Source organism: Octodon degus, unplaced genomic scaffold (genome assembly GCF_000260255.1).
Source record: "Octodon degus isolate 3935 unplaced genomic scaffold, OctDeg1.0 scaffold00035, whole genome shotgun sequence".
NCBI lineage: Eukaryota > Metazoa > Chordata > Mammalia > Rodentia > Octodontidae > Octodon > Octodon degus.
This window is the reverse complement of record NW_004524611.1, coordinates 7,416,656-7,439,929: the sequence shown is the minus strand read 5'-3', so window position 1 is coordinate 7,439,929 and position 23,274 is coordinate 7,416,656. Positions and strand designations below refer to the sequence as shown.

The 23,274-nt window shown below is 45.0% G+C and overlaps 2 protein-coding genes across 2 annotated transcripts in view; one reads left to right on the top strand and one right to left on the bottom strand.

Moving 5' to 3' along the window:
* Sbds (SBDS, ribosome maturation factor) overlaps positions 1 to 4,683 on the top strand; it is a 7,159-nt gene extending 2,476 nt beyond the window's left edge. Inside the window, exons 3-5 of the mRNA XM_023714306.1 lie at positions 1 to 123; positions 2,772 to 2,941; positions 3,952 to 4,683. Coding sequence (XP_023570074.1) covers positions 1 to 123; positions 2,772 to 2,941; positions 3,952 to 4,096 — 438 coding nt within the window. The 3' untranslated portion in view covers positions 4,097 to 4,683. The remainder of the gene's footprint in view (positions 124 to 2,771; positions 2,942 to 3,951) is intronic.
* An 8,524-nt stretch (positions 4,684 to 13,207) lies between these two features.
* The window catches only part of Tmem248 (transmembrane protein 248), a 37,237-nt gene continuing 27,170 nt past the window's right edge, over positions 13,208 to 23,274 (bottom strand). Inside the window, exons 3-7 of the mRNA XM_004630404.2 lie at positions 20,968 to 21,253; positions 19,524 to 19,674; positions 17,941 to 18,124; positions 16,491 to 16,634; positions 13,208 to 15,991 (exon numbers count right to left, since the gene is read on the bottom strand). Of these exons, the coding sequence (XP_004630461.1) occupies positions 15,971 to 15,991; positions 16,491 to 16,634; positions 17,941 to 18,124; positions 19,524 to 19,674; positions 20,968 to 21,253 (786 nt within the window). The 3' untranslated portion in view covers positions 13,208 to 15,970. The remainder of the gene's footprint in view (positions 15,992 to 16,490; positions 16,635 to 17,940; positions 18,125 to 19,523; positions 19,675 to 20,967; positions 21,254 to 23,274) is intronic.

Here is a 23,274-nt window from a genome sequence, read left to right as displayed (position 1 = left end):
ACCATTGTGGCAGACAAATGTGTGAACCCAGAGACGAAGAGGCCATACACTGTCATCCTTATCGAGAGAGCCATGAAGGACATCCACTATTCGGTGAAACCCAACAAGAGCACCAAACAGCAGGTGAGTGGTGTGGTGTGTCTTCAGACATCAAAATAAGGGACTGCACACATGGAAGCAAGATTTTTCAAGGATCATTTTAACGCCTCTTTTTAAGATTTAGATTTCTTTATACTAATTAATTTACCGTAAAAGTCGCTCCTGCTAGAGGGTACAATCTGTCAGTACATGCACAGCGTTTTAGAACCCACATTTCAGAACCTTCCATACTATGTAATTTGAGAAATTTTCATCAGCCCTCCCAAAGAAACTAACCCAATAGCAGTGGTTCCTTCTTCCCCTGCCTCTCCTTGGCTGGCAGTGATCCACACTTCCTGCCTCCTCAGACTTACCTATTGGAACACTTCAAATATATGGACTCACGGGATATGTGGCATTTTCAGGGTCCATCTGTGTTGAAGCATAGATTAGTCCTCTTTTTTCTGCAGGTGGGGGTTGGATTTTGGGGCAGGGTCTCACTGTGTAGTTCAGGCTGGCCTTGAACTCACTATAGAGCCCATGCTGGCTTTAAACTCTCAGCAAGCCTCCTGCCTCAGCCCCCCAAGTACTGGGATGACAGGTGTGCATCACCAAACTCAGCTACTTCCATTTTCTTTTAAATGGCTGAACAGTACCCTATTGTATTAGCAATACCACACTTTTTATTCATTGACCATTTGGAGGACATCGGGTTGTTTTCACTTTTTAGTTATAAATAATATGCCCCAAAATTCATTACAAGATGTCATATGGACCTATTTCCTTTTTTGGTACCAAAAATCAAATTCAGACCCTCACATTTGGTAAACAAGCACTGCATTGCTGAGCTACTTCCTCAGCCCCTTTCATTGTTTATATTTGGGTGTTTAGTTACTTTTCTTTTTTTTTATTTTTTTTTCCTAAATTTTATTTGTGTGTGTGTGTGTGTGTGTGTGTGTGTGTGTGGCCAGCTCAGCCCACCAGGGGGCGGCTGGCTGGCATGTGGTGCTGGGGGATTGAACCGTGGTCCCTGGGCTTTGCTAAGCTTGTTCTAAGTAGGTGCTTTAGACCACTGAGCCATCTCACCAGCCCCTAGTTACTTTTCTTGTTGCTGAGATAAAATACCCGGTACCCAGGAATTAGAGGAGGAGTTTATCTCAGCTCACAGTGCAGAGGTTTTAGTCCAAAGTTAGCTGGCTGACAAAAAAAAATTTAAAAAACAGCCAGGCATAGTGATATACACCTGTAATTCCAGCACTTGGGAGGCTGAGGCAGGAGGATCATTGGGAATTCGAGCCCAGCCTGTGCTACAAAGTAAGCTCAAGGCCAGCCTGAACTGCATGATGAGACCCTGTCTCAAAAAAAAGTCAGCTGGCCAGCTTAGGCAGGGCAGCATCAGAGGAGAAACAATCCATGGCACACAAGCAGCAGCCACCGCAGCCTACCCGGGTCCCTTTGTCTCCCACGGAGGCTGTAAGCTCATTGATTGGTGCCACCCACACCCGGAGTGGGGCTTCCATTCTCCACATCCAGAACTACGCTAAACACCCTAGATCCCGCCCGTCTAGAAAGCCCTGCACATGAGGCTTAGGGGAGGGGAACATTGAAACACAGCTGCGACCCTGGCTCACAGCTGCACTTCATGTTCTAATGACCTGCTAAACCAGTTTCCAAAATAGCTGCGCTTACCTTCTTACCAGCAGTGCTGAAGGGGCCCGTGTCCTGGGCAGCACTTGTTAACTGTGCTGTCCTCTGGTCACTCTAACCGCCTTGGGGATATCTCCTGGTTTTGATTTGCATTTTCTAATAACTGCTGAAATAAACATTTTCATGTGCTTATTGATGCTTCACGGTCATCTTGGGAGAAATTATTCCGATTCCTTGCCTTTTGAGACAGGCTTTCATTATGCAGTTGGGCCTGGCCTTGAGCTCACTTGGTAGCCCAGGCTGGTTGCAAACTCCCAACAATCCCCAGCCTTCTGAGTGCTGGGATTATAGGTGCGCATCACCATACTCTAATCAGATTGGTAGCCCATTTCTTAATTGTTCATCTTTTCATTGTCAGAATTCTTTCTAGATTCTGAGTACTGCTTCCTTATGAGTTGGCAAAGAGTTTCTCCCATTCTGTGCGCAGTGATATCACTTTCTTGATAATCTTTTGAAGCACAGAGTTTTTTTAATTTAATGATGGCCAGTTTTGCGGGCTGTTCTTCTGTGAGTAGTTATGGTTCTCAGAGCTGGGAAACCATTGCCTAACACAGCTAAACAGATGCTGCTTTGTCTGTGCAGGTGGGAAGGGGCCTCGGGTAGTCAGAAGGATCAAGATTCTGTGTGATGGGGGCTGGTGAGATGGCTTAGTGGTCTAAAGCACCTACTTAGAACAAGTTTAGCAAAACACATGGACCGTGGTTCAATCCCCCAGCACCACATGCCAGCCAGCCCCGCCCCCTGGTGGGCTGAGCTGGCCGCGCACACACACACACACACACACACAAATAAACAAATAAATAATAAAAAAGTTTAAAAAAAAAAAAAGATTCTGTGTAAGAACCTAGTGCCTACAATGGATGTACTTAGTGTGTATCACAAACATACACTAACAAAAAGTTTTTAAGCAAGTAGCTGCTTTAACACTCTCTAAAATAGCACAGCAGCAGAAGAAATTGCAGATGTTCTCGATTTTGTTCCAATAGGCTTTGGAGGTAATAAAGCAGTTAAAGGAGAAAATGAAGATAGAACGAGCCCACATGCGGCTTCGGTTCATCCTTCCCATGAATGAAGGGAAAAAGCTGAAAGAAAAGCTGAAGCCGCTGATCAAGGTTATAGAAAGTGAGGACTACAGTCAGCAGCTGGAAATGGTAGGGTGAAAGTACTCCGACTTCTGTGCTTCCTGCTGTCAGAATCATTTACTTTCTAGTTATAAATGTGTAACAAACATTTAGAGGTTGTAGACAGTAAGTTGTTGCTACCAGTATCTCACCTAGAATTAAAAGTTAATGTGACAGGGTCCAGGAAATTTATTGTACTTAAGCACACTTAAGATTTTTTATTTGGCTTTTGGTTAAAGTATTCATAATAAAATTATGTTGGTCATGTCCATTTTAGATGACACAATGAGTTTTAAGGTGCTCTTCTATTATGCGGCAATAGAAATAAAAGTTAATCAGTCTTGTTTACCACAGAACACTCTAAAGAACCTGTCTTAACAAATTAGTGAGCTAGCTGTAGTGCTAGTTGCCATGGCGCAAGCCCACAATACCAGCTACAGGAGCGGCTGAGTCAGGAGGATCTCCAGTGCAAGACCATGAAAGAGCCAAGAGCACAGTTAGCCTAGGGGATTGTTGAGTATCGTGAAGCAGCATGTGACACTATTTGAAGCTCTCTTCAGAATTTTACACATGCTTTCTAAGGAGGTCTTCAGCAGCTTTTTCTCTTTCACTGTGGAAGTGATTTCATTGAACGATAAAATGTAATGTTAAACTTTAATATGAAGGCCATAATCTTCTCCAGACTTCTTTTTATATCTGGAGAATCTGGTTTTGCTGTGGGAGAGAGGAGATTGCTTTGCGTTGTGGTGCTGGGCAGTGAACCCCAGGCCCGGAAACACCAGGCAAGATGCTGTGCTGTGCGCCTGGAGTGCGCCGCGGCCCAGGCGCAGAGCCGGCCTCGCAGGCTCGCAGCGCAGTCGGGGGCTGGCGCTGGCTGCCCGCGGCCACCGGCCACCGGCCACGGCCGCGCTCACAGGCGGGCAGCGTGTGGTTGGACCCAGGGCCACAGCTGTGTTACACGTTTCAGGTGTGTCTCATCGACCCGGGCTGCTTCCGAGAAATTGATGAGCTGATCAAAAAGGAAACACGAGGCAAAGGACTACAGTCAGCAGCTGGAAATGGTGTGTCTCATCGACCCGGGCTGCTTCAGAGGAATTGATGAGCTGATCAAAAAGGAAACACGAGGCAAAGGCTCTCTGGAAGTCCTGAGCCTGAAGGATGTGGAAGAGGGAGACGAGAAACTCGAGTGAGCCGCCCGGCCCCCCGCGAGCCAGCGCCCGCCCGGCCGATGCCTGCTCGCTCGCTCCTGTGATTTGCCAAAACCTGCTCAAACTGTTCAGCCTTGTCTGTCTCTGGTTTAACGCCTAAGTATGCCGTGGGAATGAGTTAGCTTTAACTGGAAGTCGGGGTTTTAGGCACAAGTAAAAAAGCAGCATTTTCCTGCTGTCTTCTGCCCTTCCAGCTTTCAATAGTGAAAGCTGAGAAACCTCTTGTGGCTAAGTTAAAGTTCGTACACTACGTAAGTAAAATAATTTGGGGGATATATTTGTGATAAAAAAGGAGCCTTTGCTGGAAAAGAGAACACGACTCATTTCTTTGTAATCTGCGTGCAGCAGTGACTACTGTATCATGTGCTAATTAAACAGTGATGACTTCCGATTATCTGAAAATGCATAATGACTGCAGGACTTCAGTAATTCCCAGTAAACATGCTGCCATGTTTTAGATTATTCTTGGTAAAATAGGAAGACACTTATATCTAATTCTTAAAGTTTATAATATATATTAATATAGCTAAAATTATATGTAACCAATAAAAGTTATTTTATTAAACTGGTTTGTGTTTCTAGACACTTTCCGAAGTCTTGTGCTTTTCTCTGCGTCTGTCTTTGGCCAGCTTGGGAGTTAGGAGGAAGGCAGTCAATACGGTCTGTTGTGAGTAGCTGAGAACACAGTGAACACTTATGGGGGACGTAGCTCATTTTAATCAGTTTACCATACAAACCACCTTATCAAAAGATGCACAGTAAATATAAATTAGAGATTCATTGAAAATAAACAGATGTATTTTGTGGACAGCAATGTTCTGTTTTTCTTTTTTTTTTTTTCCTTGAAAAACAGTTCTTGAACAGTCCTGATTAGTTTTATAAGTACACAGAATTCCCTGCCAACACAAGTTCTCAAAAACATCTTTTTTCATTACGTTTCTAGTAGTGGTAAAAGAAATAGTTTTGATAATTCAGGAAATGAGCAGTTTCTGTTAAGATTGAAACTGAACTAATGTTTGATCTGCTCCTGAGAAAAGCTCTGCGCGCGCAGTTTGTCTTGGAGCTAGGACTGAACCCAGAGCCTCCCATACCACCACAGGCTCACTCCTGCCTCCATCTGCTCAGCTTGAGGCGCTGCTGAGTGGCACCAGGCCTAAGGTCTCAGCTACTTGGGAGGCCAAGGTGGGTGGATCACGTAGTCCATGGGTTCAAGGCCAGCCTGGGCAACTGTGAGACCCACCCACCTCAAAGAAAAAAAATTTCAACCCCCAGGAGAAATGTTTACTATTTTTTCTTGGTGCACATTTGCCATACATAGTGATCACATTCATCATGGGGAATCAGTACCTGTACATCTTAATTCTTGTTAACATTCCCCTCTCAATTAACAAAAGCTCTTTCCAGTCTTTTCCATTCCATCCCTATTCCCTGCCCCCACCCCGCCCTTGCTTCCCTTCCCAGGTCAGTTCTCCCTGCTTCCCAACATCTTCCTCCATTTTGTTCCTTAAAATGTTGGTTCCTCACATTAGAAAAATAATGTGATATTTAAACTTGTGTGCATGGTTTATTCCACTTAAGATTATGGTCTGGAGATACATTGTACCTAAAAGTGCCTCAAGTTTATCCTTTATACTCCATTGTGTATAAATACATTTTCTTTATCCCCTTACCATCCACTGGCAGGACTATGGCCTGTTTCCAAGAGTTAGCTATTTTAAATTGTATTGCTGTAAACACAGGTATGCATGTATCTGCTGTGGAGTGCGTCAGGAAAATGCCTAGAAGGAGCACGGCTGGGTCCAGTGGAATCTCTAGGTGAAGGCTTTAGAGAAATCTCCAGATTTCTAGATTGCACAAGTCTACACTCCCACCAACAGTGCAGCGGGGTTCCCTTTCCCCACAGCTTCCCAAGCATCTGCTGCTGATTTCTTCGTCATTGTTTGATCTCTTGATAACAGCCATTCTACAGTGAGGAAATCTGCTGTTTCAATTTGTATTTTTGGGTAGCCCGTGATGTTGAACCTTTTTTTCCTACAACTTGCTGTTTGTACTTCCATCTAAAAAGAGTTTATTCATTTCAGATGCCCATTTTGGATTAGTCTTTGAATTTGGGAGATACGACTTGAGATATCTATATAGATACAGATATATCAGAAATTAGTCTTTTATCTAAGAGTAGCTGGCAAATTTTTTTCCAGTTTTAATGTTAATGTTCTAAGATGAGATCCTGCCAGGAAGATAGCTCAGTGGAATAAACCGCCTGTCTGGCAAGTGCAAGGTCCCAAGTTCAATCCCCAGTACTGCAAAAAAATAAGATGAGGTCCTGCTGGGCATGGTGGCACACTCCTGTAACCCCAGCACTCAGGAGGCTGACGTAAGAGGATCGCTATAAGTTCGAGGCCAGCCTAGACTACAAAATGAGTTCAAGGCCCGCCTGAACTGCCTATCATAACCCTCTCAAAATAACGCATACATACATGTATACATATGTAAGAGATTCTGTTTATTGATTCTTTGTAATATTTCCTGTATGGTCACAGTTTTGTTCATGATGTCTTTGTCTACACCTATGTCAAGAGTTTTACCTATTTATCATATTAAGTATTTGTTTTTATAGTTAGATATTTGATCCGTTTCAATTTTACTTTAGCATATGATGAGACATGGGTCTAAGGTTCAATCTTAGGCATGGGAAAGCCATTTTTTCCCCAGTACCATTGATTTTTAAAGAGCTTTTCTAATTTCCAGTGAAGAGGGTGAGCCCCTTTGTCAAAGATAAGCTAGCTGATTGTGCTTGAAGTTGTTTCTGCATCTTCTGTCGTATTAAGCTTCAGGTCTGGCTTGTTTTTGTTTTGCCAATGCCATGCTGGTTTTATCATGGTAGCTTTGTGGTATAACATCAGTGACAGTGGTGTCCCATGCCTTGATCAAGAGAGCAACTTTACCCCTTTCACAACAGAACAGTATCAGCCACAGTAAGATATAATTACCTACAGATTCATGAGGATAAATTGTATGGAAGCATGAAAAAACAAAAAATAATTATGAAAAATTAAGCAGTAGAAGATGTGGAGAAGGTAAGATTTATCTAAAAGGTCCTATTAAGGAATAAAGGGAAATGTGTAGTAAATAACAAAACAAGGGAAAGGATAATGAGTGGAGATTAAGGTAGAATAAAAAAAACACTAAGAGCCCTTGAAAGAGAGAGCATGGAAAGAAAATAAAAGCAGGACCTATTCAGGTAAAGTAATATTAAAGGGAGTTTCTTACTGAGACAAAATAACTGACACCCGAAGTTTAAGGAGGAAAGGTTTATTTAGCTCAGTTTATAGAGGTTTCAGTCCATACTCAGCTGGCTCCAAGGCAGAATAGCATCAAAGAGATGAAATAGTTCATAGCAGGCAGAAGGCCTTAATTCTAGCATGGCAGCAAGAATCAATCCCAGACTCCCATCTGTGACCCCAGTATCACACACCCTAGGGCCAGCCACCTCTAAAAAGCCTCATCTGTGACTACAAGGCTTTGGGGGGCCATCTAGACATAAATCATAACAGGGTAAAGGAAAGTAAGTGTTAAAACTCCAAACACCCCAAAAATAGTAAAAATGAAAATACAGGTCCTGCACCAATACAGGACCAAAGGGGGAAGAAAAACTAGGTTAAAAGGGGGAGAACAACAAAAAAAATTGCTACGTGCTTCCAAAAGATTTTTTTTTTTTTTTTTTTTTTTGAGACAGGATCTTGCAATATAGTTTAGGCTGGCCTTAAACTCATGGCAGTCCTCCTGCCTCAGCCCCCAAATGCTGAGATTATAGCTACCAGAAAAGCGTTTTCTTCCAGAGCCTGTAGTCTTTAACCTTACAGTCCCATTCCTCTTTGCCCTCATTTTATGTGGAGGTTTCTCAGTTCAAGAGGACCCCTCTCAATAAAACTGTGACAATTGTCCAAGTTGGAACATCAGCCAGGAAAGGTGTGGGACATGGGATTCCGAGCTTCCTGACCTGGGTGTCTGCGGGTCAGGAACCAACCCTGAGAACTTGTATATTCAGGGTCTGTGGGAGCAGCTCCAGCCACCAGGTGGAGGCTCAGGGACCTCGGGTGCCCAGAGGCAGCTGCACCACGGCCTAGCAGGCAAGGCCAGCAGACTGTGGCAGGGGGCAGGGTGCTGGGTGGTGTCTCACAGGCAGCCTCTCATTTTTTGAGTCCAACCCTGGCCAAAGTCTCCAACATCACTGTCACTACAAGTTGTGTATCCAGATACTGCATACTTCTGCCTGACCATTTGCTTTTCCACTTTGCATGTTTAGCGTCTTGTTTCCAGTTCATAGCTCTGCCAGCCCACAAATCCCCCAACACAGGCCACTCCCCTGGGCCAACATATGGCAGGCACGTTCCTGTTGCACCACCTTTATAGGTAGTAGGTTTCTACGGACCTTGAACGTGACACAAATGTGCCTGATGGTGGGTGACCTAGTTACCTCCCAAGGATGAGAGCTTGTTTTAGATCACGGTTTCTGCCTCTTGTTTGCAGGCTCCAAGGCAGTAGCTGCAGGGTGAAAAGGCCTTGATAGAGAAGAGCTGCTCATCCTGGAGATCCAAAGCAGAGAGAGAGGGGAGACCCAGGCCCCACCTCCTGACAGCCCATTCAGCTCTGAACTTGTCAATGGTAAAACCACTGATGAGTAGCGCACTCCATGATCCGATCACCCACCAAACCAACAAGACTGGGGGCATTTTAGATCTAGGCCCTGCCAGTGGCTAAGATTAATCCCCCTCATCCACTGGACCAGGGCTGTCTTCATGGACCCAACCCCTTTTCCTCCTGGAGTAGCACAGTCAGGGTACAACCACCTCCTAGCAGCATCTCAAGGTGTAGATCAGTAAGCAAAGTAGTGTAAAAGGTGTCCTGCACAGGCTGGTGGATGATGGCCTGTAGGGAGTCAGCAAATGACAGCAGCCCTAAGGGACTGGGATAAGCAGAAAGTTAAACACTGAGGCAATTAGGAAACTTTGGTCTTGGGCAAGATGCTGGAGGCTTGGATTCCAACAGACTGACACTACCCCCTAAAAGACACAGTGGAAATTTGAGGACCTTCTGGTCATCATGTAAGTGGCCCACTCCTGGAATGGACACATCACATGCAAAGATTACGTATTTGACATGGCTTCAGAATTAACATTCACAGAGATATGAAAAGTGTTTACAATCATTTGACCTGGCAACAAACTATTTTTTGTACATCTTTTTTATCTTTTATTTATATATTTGATACAGGGTCTCACTATGCAGCTTGGACTCATAGTGATCCTCCTGTCTCAGCCTCCCCAGCGCTGGGATTATAGGCATACACTACCATGCCTGGTTTCCAGGCTGGCATGGCATGCCCAGGGTTCCAGGGCCAGCATGGCATGCAGTACCAGGGATGAAACCCAGGTCCTCAAGCTTGCCATGCAGGCGCTTAGACCACTGAGCTATCTCCCCAACCCCTTTTTTGCACCTCTTTAACAAACACTATTTCCTTGGGATGTAACTAAAGTGGGGAAAGTGTATACTTTGCTGCGAAACTTACCACCATATAGAGCTGTCCTGCTCAGGTGATTCTCCCTGGTACACTGTCATCACTTGACGGACCTTTCTAGGATAATAAAAGTACTTATTATTTTTTCCAAAGAGGGCTTTGGGGGCTGGGGAGATGGCTCAGTAGAATAAGCGTTTGCCTGGCAAGCGCAAGGGCCTGAGTTCAATCCCCAGTTCTGCAAAAAAAAAAAAAAAAAAAACCTAAGATTTAGGGGGCCAGGGAGATGGCTCAGTGGAATAAGCGCTTCCCTGGCAAGTGCAAGAGCCTGAGTTCAATCCCTGGTTCCACAAAAAAAAAAAAAAAAAAGAGGGCTTTGGAACTGATTAGATTAAGCTGGATGTGCCTGAGAAAGCTAAGGGTTCCTGATGCCCACGTGTGCCCGAGGTTGGTGGCAGCTGCCCAGCACTAAGTGGCCCAGGGCAGTGCTGGAGCAGGACAGCATCTGGGGTCAGGGAGGAAGGGACATCCTGCTCTACGAAGCAGCCACTACCAGGGCCCAGCGTGCCAGATAGGATTGAGCACCAGAAGAGGATTATCCAGTTTCTACAAAGACAAGGTGTGGGAACCAGTCCCATAGTTAAGGACAAATTTTAATGTACAAAATGTGACCAAAAAGTACTCTAGCCGGGTATGTTGGTGCACTTGGAAGGCCAAGGCAAGAGGATCACCATAAGTCCAGGCCAACCTGGATTACACAGTAAGACCCTATCTCAAAAAAAAGAAAGAAAAAAGAAGTACTCATTTATTTTTTTTTTTTAATTTATTTATTTATTTTGTGTGTGGCCAGTTCAAGCCCACCAGGGGGCGGGGCTGGCTGGCATGTGGTGCTAGAGGATTGAACCGCGGTCCCTTTGCTTTGTTTAGCTTAGCTTGTTCTAAGTAGGTGCTTTAGACCACTGAGCTATCTCACCAGCCCGAAGTACTCATTTATTTACAAGACACATGGCCATGAATCCCCCTCAAATCCTCCGTCCCTTTGAACCTTCACTATTCCTACCACTCACTATTCCTACCACTCTGAAGTATGTCTAGACGTCCTCCTATCTTTACAAGTACGATTTTTAGAAAATGCAGTGAGTGCTGCTACCAAGTGCCATGCGACAGCAAGGCAGGCTCATAAGGACGTGTCCTCACCCACCGATATGGCACCACTTGATTTCTGCCCTTCCCAATGCCAAAATGACTGTGAAAGGGAAATGTTTGGAATCAATTCGGGACACTGAGCCAGCCAGACAGTGCAACTACAGTTCCTCAGAAAGAGGACTTCCACAACTGCTTCAGAAAGTGGCACGAACAGTGGGACATGTGTCTGAAGTGGTGTGTGATTTTTGAGGGTATTCACAGCTGTTTACTGTATTTACAATGTAAGCAATCACGTTTTGACCACACCTCATACACATAAACATCCTCTAGGGGCCTCCCTAAACTCAATAACTGCCTGAGACACCATGGCACAGGCATGAAGACAAGATGGCCCCTGTGAAAAACCAAAGCTGGAAGAAAATAATCTGTGCTGTTAGCTCTCAGTGCCCCAAGAAGCCAGAGGCGCCCCCTAGGGGCACTCCTCAACACCTGGGGGACCACCTTCATTATACTAAACATGATGGGCACCCAGCAGTCCCAAATGTCCCTATTAATGTCTTAAATCCCCATTCCACTGGGCACTCTCAGCCTTGGCTTTCCACAGGCACAGAAAGGTTAGGCTACTTTTAGCTGACCAACACCACATGGCCTGGAGGAGTTAGTGCCTGGGCTCCTACCGACCAGGCTGTGCTGCAGGGCCAAGAACTCTAGTCTTTTCTGGACCAGTGACAGAACAGTTCCCTGTCTAGCCTCTTGCACACACATGCTCCAGACCACTGTAGCTGCAGTGTGCAGGATCTTGTCCTGGGGTGAAGAGCACCTCCGGAGGGTTCCCCCTCCTTCCATCCAGAGGCCCTGAGCACCAGGACCATATGCAACGCCTCCCTCCAAGCCCCTCATCTCTCCTAGAATGCCCTGGGACCTCTCCAACTGAGTGCTGCTGGTCATCTTCCTCAGCACATCTGCCACTGGACCGGCCACCCTTCCTGGAAGGTAAGGGCCAAGGAAACACGTGCTTCACCTGTGAACTTCTACATTCCCAGACCCTGAAACCCTGACCAATACAAAAGAGAAATATTTGCTATTGCATGAGCAAAACCATTTGAAAGAAAGAGGCTGGACAGTAAAAGCCAAACCAAGGCTGCCCTTTCCCCTGCATGTGGTATAGCTGCCATCTACTTTTGCAATTTTCAAGCTACTCTCATCCATTCAAGATCAACCACCAGCACAACAGAAGTCTGGGTGCTCCAAGGTGAAAAGGTGGACTCCACAAGTGGGCAGAGTCCAAAGCAGCAACTGAGCTCACAGTGTGCCTGACAGGCCACACAGTAAATTCGTTCATCACTCCGTAAGACTTAGAGGGTCTACAGGAAAGTCTGGTGGCAAATGGAAATGATTTGGAACCGAAGCCTCTAACTGGAGAATGTCATCCTGTGAGCTTTTACGCTGGCTGTACAACGTGGATGGGAAATGTAAGCTTTTACTCTCCACACTTGATCTACGCTGAAGTAGGCAACCTTGCACACTCAGACACAGGACAAGTGGGGGCATGGCCAGCAGAAATTCCTGAGGCGAGCTCCTCATGGTACAGCAAGGCATGACAAGGTGCCAAGGCAGGAACAAAGGGCCCGTGGAGGTACTAGCCTGCTGCACCCAAGCCTTATATTATGCCTCTGGCACCAACTGGGGTGTGGGAAGGGACAGGCACCTCCGCCCAGTGGACAAGGGAGGACTAAGTATTTGTGATCGCACTCTCCCTTGAGCGGGGAAGCCATGGAGGCTGCCCCATGTGTCACAGCCAAGGTTGGCCAGTGCACGCAGGTGCTCTGGAAACAGCGTGGCAGGGCAGGAGTCCGCAGTTGGCATCTGGGGGCCCACACACCCCACAGGTGTCTGTAGAAGGCTGTGCCTAGTCAGCGCTCCTGTCCCACTATGTGCTTCATACTTAAGCCTTCTGGCAGGGTGTGGGTCTGGTTGTGAGCATTTGGTCTTATTAACCACAAAAACTGCGCTTTCAAAGAGAAGACCTATGTGTCCTGGAAAGCCACCTCAGCATTACATAGTGCCAAGCCTCATCCTAAAGACAGGGGATACTTTTAAAAAAGGTACAAAATGCCCTCAACTGCTTACTGTATTTGTATATGTTCTTTCCTTACAAAATATCCATCAAGCCAGGTATGGTGGCACATGCCTATAATCGCAGCACTCTGGGAGGCTGAGGCAGAAGGATGCCAAGTGCTAGCCTACCCTGGGCAATTTAAGACACTTAATGAGACCCTGTTTCAAAATACAAAATGTTGTACATGTAGCTCAGTGAAGGCCCCAGGCTCAATCCCTAGTACTGTAAAACAGAACAAAACCCAGAAAACATACAGAAATACACACAAAAACTCACACACCCATCAGACTGGTGGAAAAGAAGACACGACAAATAAATCCTGATGTTTTATTCTGTAAAGCACATATGCACATATTCCAAACACAGAAATTAATCAAGGAGTGAATGCCATAACAAATCAGCTACTGACCATCATGCAGCAAGGTAAATGGAATGGATCCGCTGGCCCTCATAACCCCACAGTGCCTGCAGGAGGGTTCCAACACCAGGATGCTGAATCCCTACACACTGCCAAAGAAAATGCAACTGAAATGGCAGCTTCCTAACAATGCGAGAAACTTACAAATAGAATCAAAACTGATTCAAGTCATACAGTGAAAGGACAAAAGGAAAAGGAAAGAGATCAATATGATCTGAAACAACCATTTTAATAGAAGTCGCTGACCTTTCACTGGCCCTCCAGTCCAAATGCTTGAGAATGAGCCTGTGAGCAGTGAGGCCACCCCTGAAGGACAGCCTGGCCCCTCCAGAACACTCCCCATCTTCCAGGACCACAGTGAGGCACAGCCGCAGACTGGGCCTGCACACAGCCCAGCCTAACAGGTGCCCTGTCCCTCCTGGGCTTCTGTGGCGGCCTCTTCTAGAGCACAGCTGACCCCTTCCCCTCTCTGCCTTCCTCATACACCTGCCTGGTGCTGTTTCTGTAAGATCTCTGAGAGCTACCTGCTACAGTGAATGCTGGGTTTTATTAACAAGTGTGTCCTGGCCTCAGGACAGGTCATACTGTTCCGGCACTTTTGGCACATTCTCATGCCTAACAGTGTTTCTCTCTTGGCTATAGATTCTAGCCATTTGCTCTCATTAAAATAAGAGTAATTAAGATTTGCAATGAGCTCGGTTGAATAAACCAGTGAAACTGATTTTTTAACTTGTCTTTAGCCTGTTATATTACTCTGCTAATTGAGTCTATCCCTGTAACTCCATTTCACTGGGACTGTACTAATTCAGTAGCAGCTTGATCTAAAGTCTGACAGTCCTAAGGATATTGACCTTTCTAAAGGCCAAGCCAAATGGCTCTGTCTAAATCTTGTCTCATAAGGGTTTCAAAGTCTTCTAAAGAGAAAACTAAAATAGCCGTGCATCATATAAGCAAATCATATCATACCAAAAAGAACAAGAAACAAAGAACTGGTTAGACAAGTAGGATCACTCCTCTTGAAATGTACTAAGAGGAAAAAATGGAATATTAACATATCAAGTTACTATGGTGATTATTTTAACAATCTTCAATAAAAGCCCACAATTGTTTTCTAGTCAAGAATGCCTGGGACAGAATGCTTTAAGCCAACAAATTTCACACTGCAGGAACTCCTTCTAATTTATAGAGCAGACAGACTATAGAGCTACAGTGCCAACAGCCATGGCCACGGTCTTAACTGCCCTCCTGCCCTGACACTACGCAGGAGAACAGACACCAATGATGATGGGAACTTTTAACACCAAGAGCTGTCAACAAAAACAAGTAACAAGAAAGGACTGAAATAGATAACGTACAAGTTTCTAAACACAAAAGAGAATTAGAGGGCAAAGGACCCCGGAGCTAGATGATCAAAATGTTCTAAGGAAAATTCTTTCACTTGTCCTTGATAAACAGTGAATCAGGGGCTGGGGATATAGTGGGAGAACACATACCGAGTATATTCAAGGCCCTCACTTCAATCCCCAGCAGCACAAAAGAAAAACAAAAACCCTACACACACACACACACACACACACACACACACACACACACACACACACCAGCAAATCAGTTTCATTCCTTCATATTTTACAGGCACTGTCCTCATCACATTATAGATTCAGAAGATGCCATCTTCCTTTTGAAGACATTCATCACATAAAAATAAGGGGAAAGTATTTTTCTAAAGGAAAGTTTATCTCCTTTTCAAAGAAAGAAATAAACCCTTTTATGACTATTGAATCACATCATCTCTTCTTTCCACATTGCCATGTGCGCGCCAGAAAGCAGGACCGCTAGGCGATCCCACCCAGAGCTGTGGCCTAGTGTCCAGGCCCTTGGCAGTGAGGGAGCTGCTTTAACGTCTATAATAGAGAAAAGAGAAAGAGGGAGAAGAACATTCTGTGCCAACTCAAACAAGACTGGTTCCTCACCATCAGCATGGAAAATGAAACTGAGATCTTTTCCATCTACGTGACTTTTAAATATTTAACTTTTTACTCAGGAGGAAAGCACAAGTCTGTCCTAACTAGAGCAGTATTAAAATATGACTATTTTAATTTTTCTTTTAAAAAACCCACTTAGGTATGTTTCCTTGCAAGCAAAATGAAGAATAGGGTAGTGTTGTTGTTACTGATTATTAAGCCACAGACACGTAAAATCCACAAAATGGATTAGTGGCTTTGGAAATGCAATATCATATCAAAGGTGCAGACTGTCTCAAACATCTTGTACATATCAGGCTGAAACAAGAACGGAAGCAAACCTCAACCCCATCAGTGAAGAAGCACACCGTGACCCTGGCGAAAACACGACCTGCTCCATGATGCAAGATCAAGTTCTTCTAGTGTTACACTGAAATCTCCCAAGCCCTCAGGTCCAGGGGTGAGGCTGAAGGGTTCTGGCTGCACCCAGTGCAAAGCACGTGCATCATTGGACCAATTTCTGAATAGATTTTTATAAATATGTACAAATCAGTTACAGGCACTTGAAATGTCTTTGGCTGGAATAACCCAACATTGCAAGATCACGTGTTTGGAGTGGCCAGGCCCTGGCTGGAGTCAGCAGGCAATGATGATGGTTCTTTCAGTTTCTCTCCAAAGACGAGGAGGTGTAAGATTAGGCATCGGCCAAAGCCACCTAGAGGAAACCAAGACAGGTAATCTGGTCATACAGGAAGCCTGGGAAATTCAACCGTAGGGGCACCCTACCTGAAGGCCTGGCCAGAGTGCGGTCCTGAATCTACCAGGCAGGGGAGTTACTACACCCCTAAGAAAAAACAATCCAGTCTAGGAGGGAATGAACTGAAATCTGAAGTCTTCTCCCGGCAGCAGTCAATCTGTGGAACTCCTATGCCAAGACAGAATTGACTTCATGAATCCTGATGAGCACTGTTAAGAGGATTCTCTTGCTGAGAGATATAGAGAGAAGGTAGCCAAACCAGGGCCAGCAATTCTGCAACAGGAAATTGGGCATAACTACTTTAAACAAGTATGTAGACAAGTATATGGTTGAAAACCCACCACCATAACAGGCTAACAACTGTTTCCACTCCTGTGGGAGCAAGGTGGGTAAGAACTGAGATCTCTGCGCACTGCGACCTCTGGCAAACACAGTACCAGGATTGTGCACTGCTTACCTTCTCAGGGCAAAATTCAGGATTGCTCTGACGCAGTTTGCTGGGTCTGCCTTTGATCACAGCATAGCAAAACATTGTTATCACCATCACGAAAAGGAAGTAACTGGTGTGCATGAGGTGCAAATTTATTAATGAACGGTCATCCTAAATAAAAAAGAAAAACAGAAGCATATGCAACTGAGTCACTGAATGGTTCTCATGCTAGCTTTCTGGAGACAAGATCCCCAACCTCTACACGTGATCAGCTTGCCTGGGATGGAACAGGAAGTCTCTCCTTTTGTAGCTAGACCGCAGTGGCTGGCTCTCATTAAGTGAACATGTGATGCTTCTGATGACCTCCATTAAGAACCTGTTCACTTAACTGGCTTCTGCACCCCCACACTGCCAAGCTCCCCCCACCAAAGTACTCCCTCCTACAAAGGCTGCAGAGACTCACCTTTAACACCTGCTCTTCCCTGGGCTTGTTCTCTCTCTCCAGGCTGAAGGCTGTCATACCACTCCTACCATCTCCCGCCTCAGGGCAGCTTTCGTCCTCCTGCCCTTTCCTCACTTCTCTAAGTCCCTGGCTGAGGGTATGGAAGTCAGCCTATACTCCTTCCTCTCTGACCTCCCACATGCAGCCAATCACCAGGCCTGCTTTAGTCTCCATGACACGGCCCTGGGATCCCTCTCATTTATACAAAGTGGAGCAGACGGTCTCTGAACATACTTGGTACAAAACTGCCCTACAGCCCCAACACAAGCAGAGTTGGCGAGGCAGGGATTCTGAAAGTCGGCTGACCACCCCACCCCCTCCCACTGCCGCTCCCAAGCCCTGACCCATCACTTCTAGTCTCATAAAAGGGAGCCATGGAAAATGGACAGGGCCAGACTTAAAGAGAAGTAACAGAAGAGAGGACAGGCACTGAGAACGAATCAGTGCCAGCTGTGGAGAACAGGCACCCATCGAAGCAGAAAGCCGAGCTTAGTGCCTGAGAGTTGCCTGCCCTTTTCGAGGCCACACCCAGGCAGGCTGCCCTCTTGGGTCAAATGTTCACCTCCTCCTGGGCTCATTTCCACCTCCCAAACTCCAAGCAGCCCCATGCACACTATCCAGTATTCTGCTATCACAGGCTGTGTGCACCAGCAAGACTGGACAAGCATTTCTTGCAATCTGTATGGGTTAGACAGAGCAGCTGCTCAAGAAATAAATGCTGCTTAAAAAAAAAAGAAAGAAAGAAAGAACTGCTGCTAGAAAATTTAAAAAAAAAAAAGAAATAACTGCTGCTAAAGAAAACAAAAAATAAAGAAGCAGACTTTCCTTAATGTTTTAAAAGGGCAGCCTGTTTCCCAAGTTTCTACCGCTGCACTCAGTCACCCAAGCGCAGGAGAGCCAACAGTGACAGCGAGGAGGCTGAGCCCAGCGGGCAACAAGCCTGCAAGCACACACACAACTGTACCCACAACTTACATCTGGAACAATAACTGTAAGCTTGGGATTTAAAGCATGATACACTTTTCCAATGGCCCCCTTGTAACACCAGAAAGGATTGTAGTCTTGCGCGTATTTTGTGTTGGCATCACGGGCAGTTGTGAAGATCTTGTACCAGAGTGTGGCGTTGCTGTACGTGTCAGGAACACAGTGTGGAGGCTGTCTGCAGAGGAAGGGCGGGGAGACAAGGGCTCAGCGACCTGACATATCTTCATGTGTCCCCCATGGCAGGGACATCAAACCAAGCAACGCATGTACAAAGGAGAACACGACATTTCTGACAACACTTTCTCTAGAATAAATAACATTACACTTTTAGTTGGAGGCTTTTTTTGTTTGTTTTTGTTTTTTCTACAAAACACACAGAAGAAAAGATATAGGTGCCCCACACTGAGGCATCTGAGTGCTGGAGTTTTGCCTTACTCAACCCACAGTCCTCTCACATACAATGTAGATGAAGAAGGCTCTGTTTCTTTTTTTTTTTTTTTTTTTTTTTGTTCCTCAAATGCCTTCAGGGCACTTTTGACCAACTGGAGAGGTGTGAGGTTCGAACTCCAGCAACCTGAGGCTGACAGCTTTGTGGAAGCAGCCACTTAAAGGCCTGAGCTACAGCCAGGCCCCCAAGGCTCTGTTTCTTTTAGGTCAACTTTTCAAATTATCTAAATTCCTAGCTACAAATGGGAGCTTTACATAGGAACTTCTGTACAGCTACATTCCAAATAATGTTTATTTAATCATCCTGCAAACCTCTAAATGTCTAAGTAGATAAATACCAGGATACCAGCATAATTCTTTTATAGAGTTCCCACAAAACTTCTAAATAGACTGCATCTTGCATATATTATGTCCTTTACAGAGAAATTAGAGGTAAACTGACAACACACACACACACACACACACACACACACACACACACACACACAAAGAGCAAGTTTCAGAAATAGTATTGGTTAGGGCTTGGGAAATGGCTGGGCAGTCTAGGCATCTGCCTGACAAGCTTAAGGACCCGGCTTCAATCCCTGTTACCGCATGCCGTGACAGCCCCAGAACCCCAGGTGCGCCATGTCTTGGCCACTGAAACCTATAATCCCAATGCTGAGGAGGCTGAGACAGGAGGATCACTGAGTCCCTGTACCAAATAAATAAACAAATAAAAGATTTTTAAAAATAGTATTTGTTTAATGGAAAACAAAGTTTGATTCATACTCAATTTTAAAACTAATTGTGGGAAATGAAGCTTAACAAAAACTTTAAGTAGCCTTTTAATGGGTCACTCAGGTTGGGGACCACAGCTCTTATTTCCTTTTTCCGTCTCATATTTCTTCTATTCTTGGAGAAGTCAGCCTACATACAACAACAGCAGGATGCTTTTGCCACCAGGTGGAAACACTAACTTTCTAATATTTATGTGCAGAAGTTCTGCCATGAGCATTGCACATGAAACTGAAATAACCCTTTAACTGGGTCTAATCACAGACTATTCTAGAATGTAGCACAATGCAGGTGATGCTAAGAATTTATCAGCTGGTCACTCCTGGCAGACAAGCACAGGAGACACTTACACAGTGACAGGGAAGACATCGGGGGTGGCCGTGAGGGTCATGCAGGTTGTGAACACCACCTGCTCACAATGGCCATGAAGAGCACAGTCATCCGAGCTCCAAGCTGTGGGAAGGGTAAAGGTAATGTTGATTTCTTCGTGGGCTTCCCTGCCTGCGAAAAAGAGACCAGGATTTCAGTAAATAAGGGCAGAGTTCCTACATCATTTGCCTGCAGTTGGTTAAAAATCTTAATAATAAGATAAACTGCCCATAAAACATTTTGTATGTTACAGACATCACACACAGGGGAAATTGACAGAATCAGGAGATCCCTTTTAACTGCAATTCAGCAATGACTGTTTTGATAATCATTTGGATTATCTGATAATTATTTTGATAATAAGCATTTTGATACTCCTAACATGAGCTCCCAGCAGCAACAGAAGGTAGCTATGAACTCTGATAGGAGAATGACATGTACCATAGCTAACCGCACATACTTAGGATCCAGTGCCCCCCTCTACATCTGCTTCATCTCTCCACTGTGACTGGTGCCATGTACAGTCCATTTGTTTATGTGGGTTAGGCTCTGCCAATTCTTAACTTTTTGAAATACACTTGTGTATACTTTAAGGTAGTAAACAATTAAAAGATAAAGTATCATTCACATGTCTCTTATGCATTCACAATACACTTTTTATTGGTCTTCTTCCAATAGGCTGCCAGCTTATCTGCAAGATATTTGGTTTTTTGTCTTTTTGAGATAGGGTCTCACTATAGTTTAGAATGGCCTTGAACTCACTTTGTAGCAGAGATTGGCCATAAACTGACACCAATGCTCCTATCTCACTTTCCCCAGTGCTGGGATTATAGACATGCGCCACCATTCCTGGATTCTACAAGATTTGTTGAATTACCACAAATTCTAGGAAAAAAAAAAAATCTAAGTTAAATGGATCTGTGTAATTCAAACCGGGCATGGTGGGGCATGCCTGTAATCTCAGCACTCAGGAAGCCGAGGCAGGAGGATCACTGTGCGTTTGAGGCCAACCTGAGCTGCACAGTGACTTCCAGGCTAGCTTGAAATGTGTAATAAGACCTGTCTCAAATAAGAAAGGAAATACTCCGTGCTGTTCAACTGTTAAAGCTAGAAAGTTTTCCAAATTCGCTCCTCGGTGGTGCTGGGGGTGGAAGCCAGAACCTCACACATCAGGCAAATGCTCCCCACGGAGCTCCACCTGACCCCTCACTTTCCCACTCTCATGGGTGTGTAGTGCGAGACTGCTGCAAGGCAGGCACTTTACTAAGTGAAGACATCCAAGTGGTTCCTCCTAGACCTCGCAAAGTTCAAACTTAACAGAAGACACACACACACACAGAAAGCACACGGCATGATGGCCCATTTGCTGTCTGTGTTAGATGGCGGTGCAGAATTGTGAAAGGAAAGGGGCCAACACTCGCTCACCTGAAAGTCCAATCTGATGTCCCAGGATGGTTGAGTACAGATGGGTGACATTGCGGGAGAAGCCTCCAAAGGGTTTGAGGGGGTCCAGAGTGAGGGTGATTGCAACTGAGATGTTAACAGGGCCTGAGTCCTCCATGGCCTGGGGGGACTGGGTGGACACTCTGGCCTGCCCGCTGGTCACTGTGCTCTCTGAGGCTGCGCTATCATTTGAGAGATGCTTTAAAGTTTCATTTTCCGATACACACAAGTCCAAGTCATTAAACCGCAGCAGAAAAGTATTCCAATCCTTTGGAAAAATGAAATAAAGAGAAACAAACATAAGTAGCCCCAAAGCCTCTATTTGCAGGAATCCAGTAAGGAGCTACAGTGTGGCTTCACGACAGGAAACTGATTCAGTCAGCCACTTCAAAGACAGTACAGCCACACTCCTCTCAAGCTGGCCAGACTGTGGGGCTTTCCTAATCACTCTCATGTTCATAATCTAACATACTGACTTGGGCTGGGGAGATAGCTCAGCAGCATACACGCCTGACTGGCAAGTGCAAGGTCCCTAATTGGATTCCCAGTACCACATCCATGCCAGCCCCAGAATCCTGGGCACGCGACGCCATCCCTAAACCAGGCATGGTAGCACATGCCTGTAATCCCAGCATTAAGGGAAGGCTGAGACAGGAGGATCACTGTGAGTCCAAGCTGCGTAGCAAGAGCCTGAATCACATAAAATATCAACTCTCTAGAGCAGCATGAGATAATAAACACACTGAGAGATTAAACAAACTTATTCAACAAAAACCTGTTTAAACCCAGCACAGACTAGTATTAGACAAGAAGGAAAGATATGGGAAGGGGGCCCCTGAGGGGTTGAGCAGGACCCAGACATGTTTTATATATGGACAAAAATACCACAGTGAAACCTTGTATTTTGTAAAATAAATGGTACCAATAAACAGTGTATTATACTTAAGAAGAATCACCCAGCCTCAGTATCAAACTGAAAAGAAAACTTGAGCAAAAGTAGTAAAACATTTAAACCATTAATTCAAGTTCATTTAGTAATTGAAATATAATTAACTATAATTCAAAGTAAATCCTCAAGGGGTCACGGATATAGCTCAGAGGCACAGTGCCCATCTGACAAGCTCAAAGTCGTGAGTTCAATTCCTGGTAAAATACAATGTAAAAAAACAAAGCGAGTAATTCCTCAAAAGGTCAATTCCATACACCTTGCTTACTCTTCCTAGAACACAAAACAGCAGTACGTCCCAATATCTACTTGGTACCTATTCCTCCTTGTCATGAACTTTGGACATCCCTTTGGAGCAGGAGCTATTCCAAATCAGGGCACAGGATGTTCTTCACCTTGTTGGTGTCTTCCTGTATTAGGGAGCCAACCCAAGGCCTCGCGCAAGCCAGGCAAGTCTCTACCCCTGGGCTACACTCCAGCTCCTTCTCTTAAGACCACAACCCGAGGTGATTACATCATAAGCAAGTTTTTCAAATGCACACAGTGAATTATGTCATGGATAAACAGAAGCCGACAAAGGACTTGCCAAGGTACATTTTCAATTTACAGAAAACCAGAGATGAACACATACTATACAAGTGACAACACACTTAGAGGAACACACCAGTGGCGTCAGCACTTTGGGAGGCTCAAGCAGAAGGAAAGACCCTGTCCCAAATAAAGAAACAGAAATAAAAAGGCCAGGCATGTAGCTTAGTGAGTGGCTCTGCATTCAAACCCCAATACTGCAAACGATCAATCAATGAATCATGGATAACAAACTTAACCTAAGCTGCTGGTACATACACCTTCTCTCGAGTTGCGAAACAGAAGACAAAACAACTTACATTTTTTAATTACTCTAACAGTAGTGTTAATTTTTAAATACCAATTAGCAATCGCCAGTCAAGGGAGCCTTGCAGCATCAGTGTAACTGAAAGTAACATTTAGCAAGACTGCAACTAGACATACCAAATCCCAGTTTTCCTGACACCTACAAACTCAGCAGGCCATTCTAGTTCATCCATCTAATCCTTTGTGCTGCAGACTGAAGGAACTGAGGCCAGGATCAAGTCAGGCTTCTCTACTTTTCCCATACCTTAATCTCTTTCCTATAAATCAGGAAATCATTAGGCTAAGCATCTTAAAGTAAAACCACAAAATAAATCATAACCACAGTTTCGCAGCATCTTAGCTTTCTTTCCTATAAAGCTTGAGTCCATGATAAGTCAACCAAAGCCAACACCAGGGGAGGGCAGGGAGGGGGAGGGAAGGGGAAGGGAGAGGTGGGGAAAAGGGGAGGG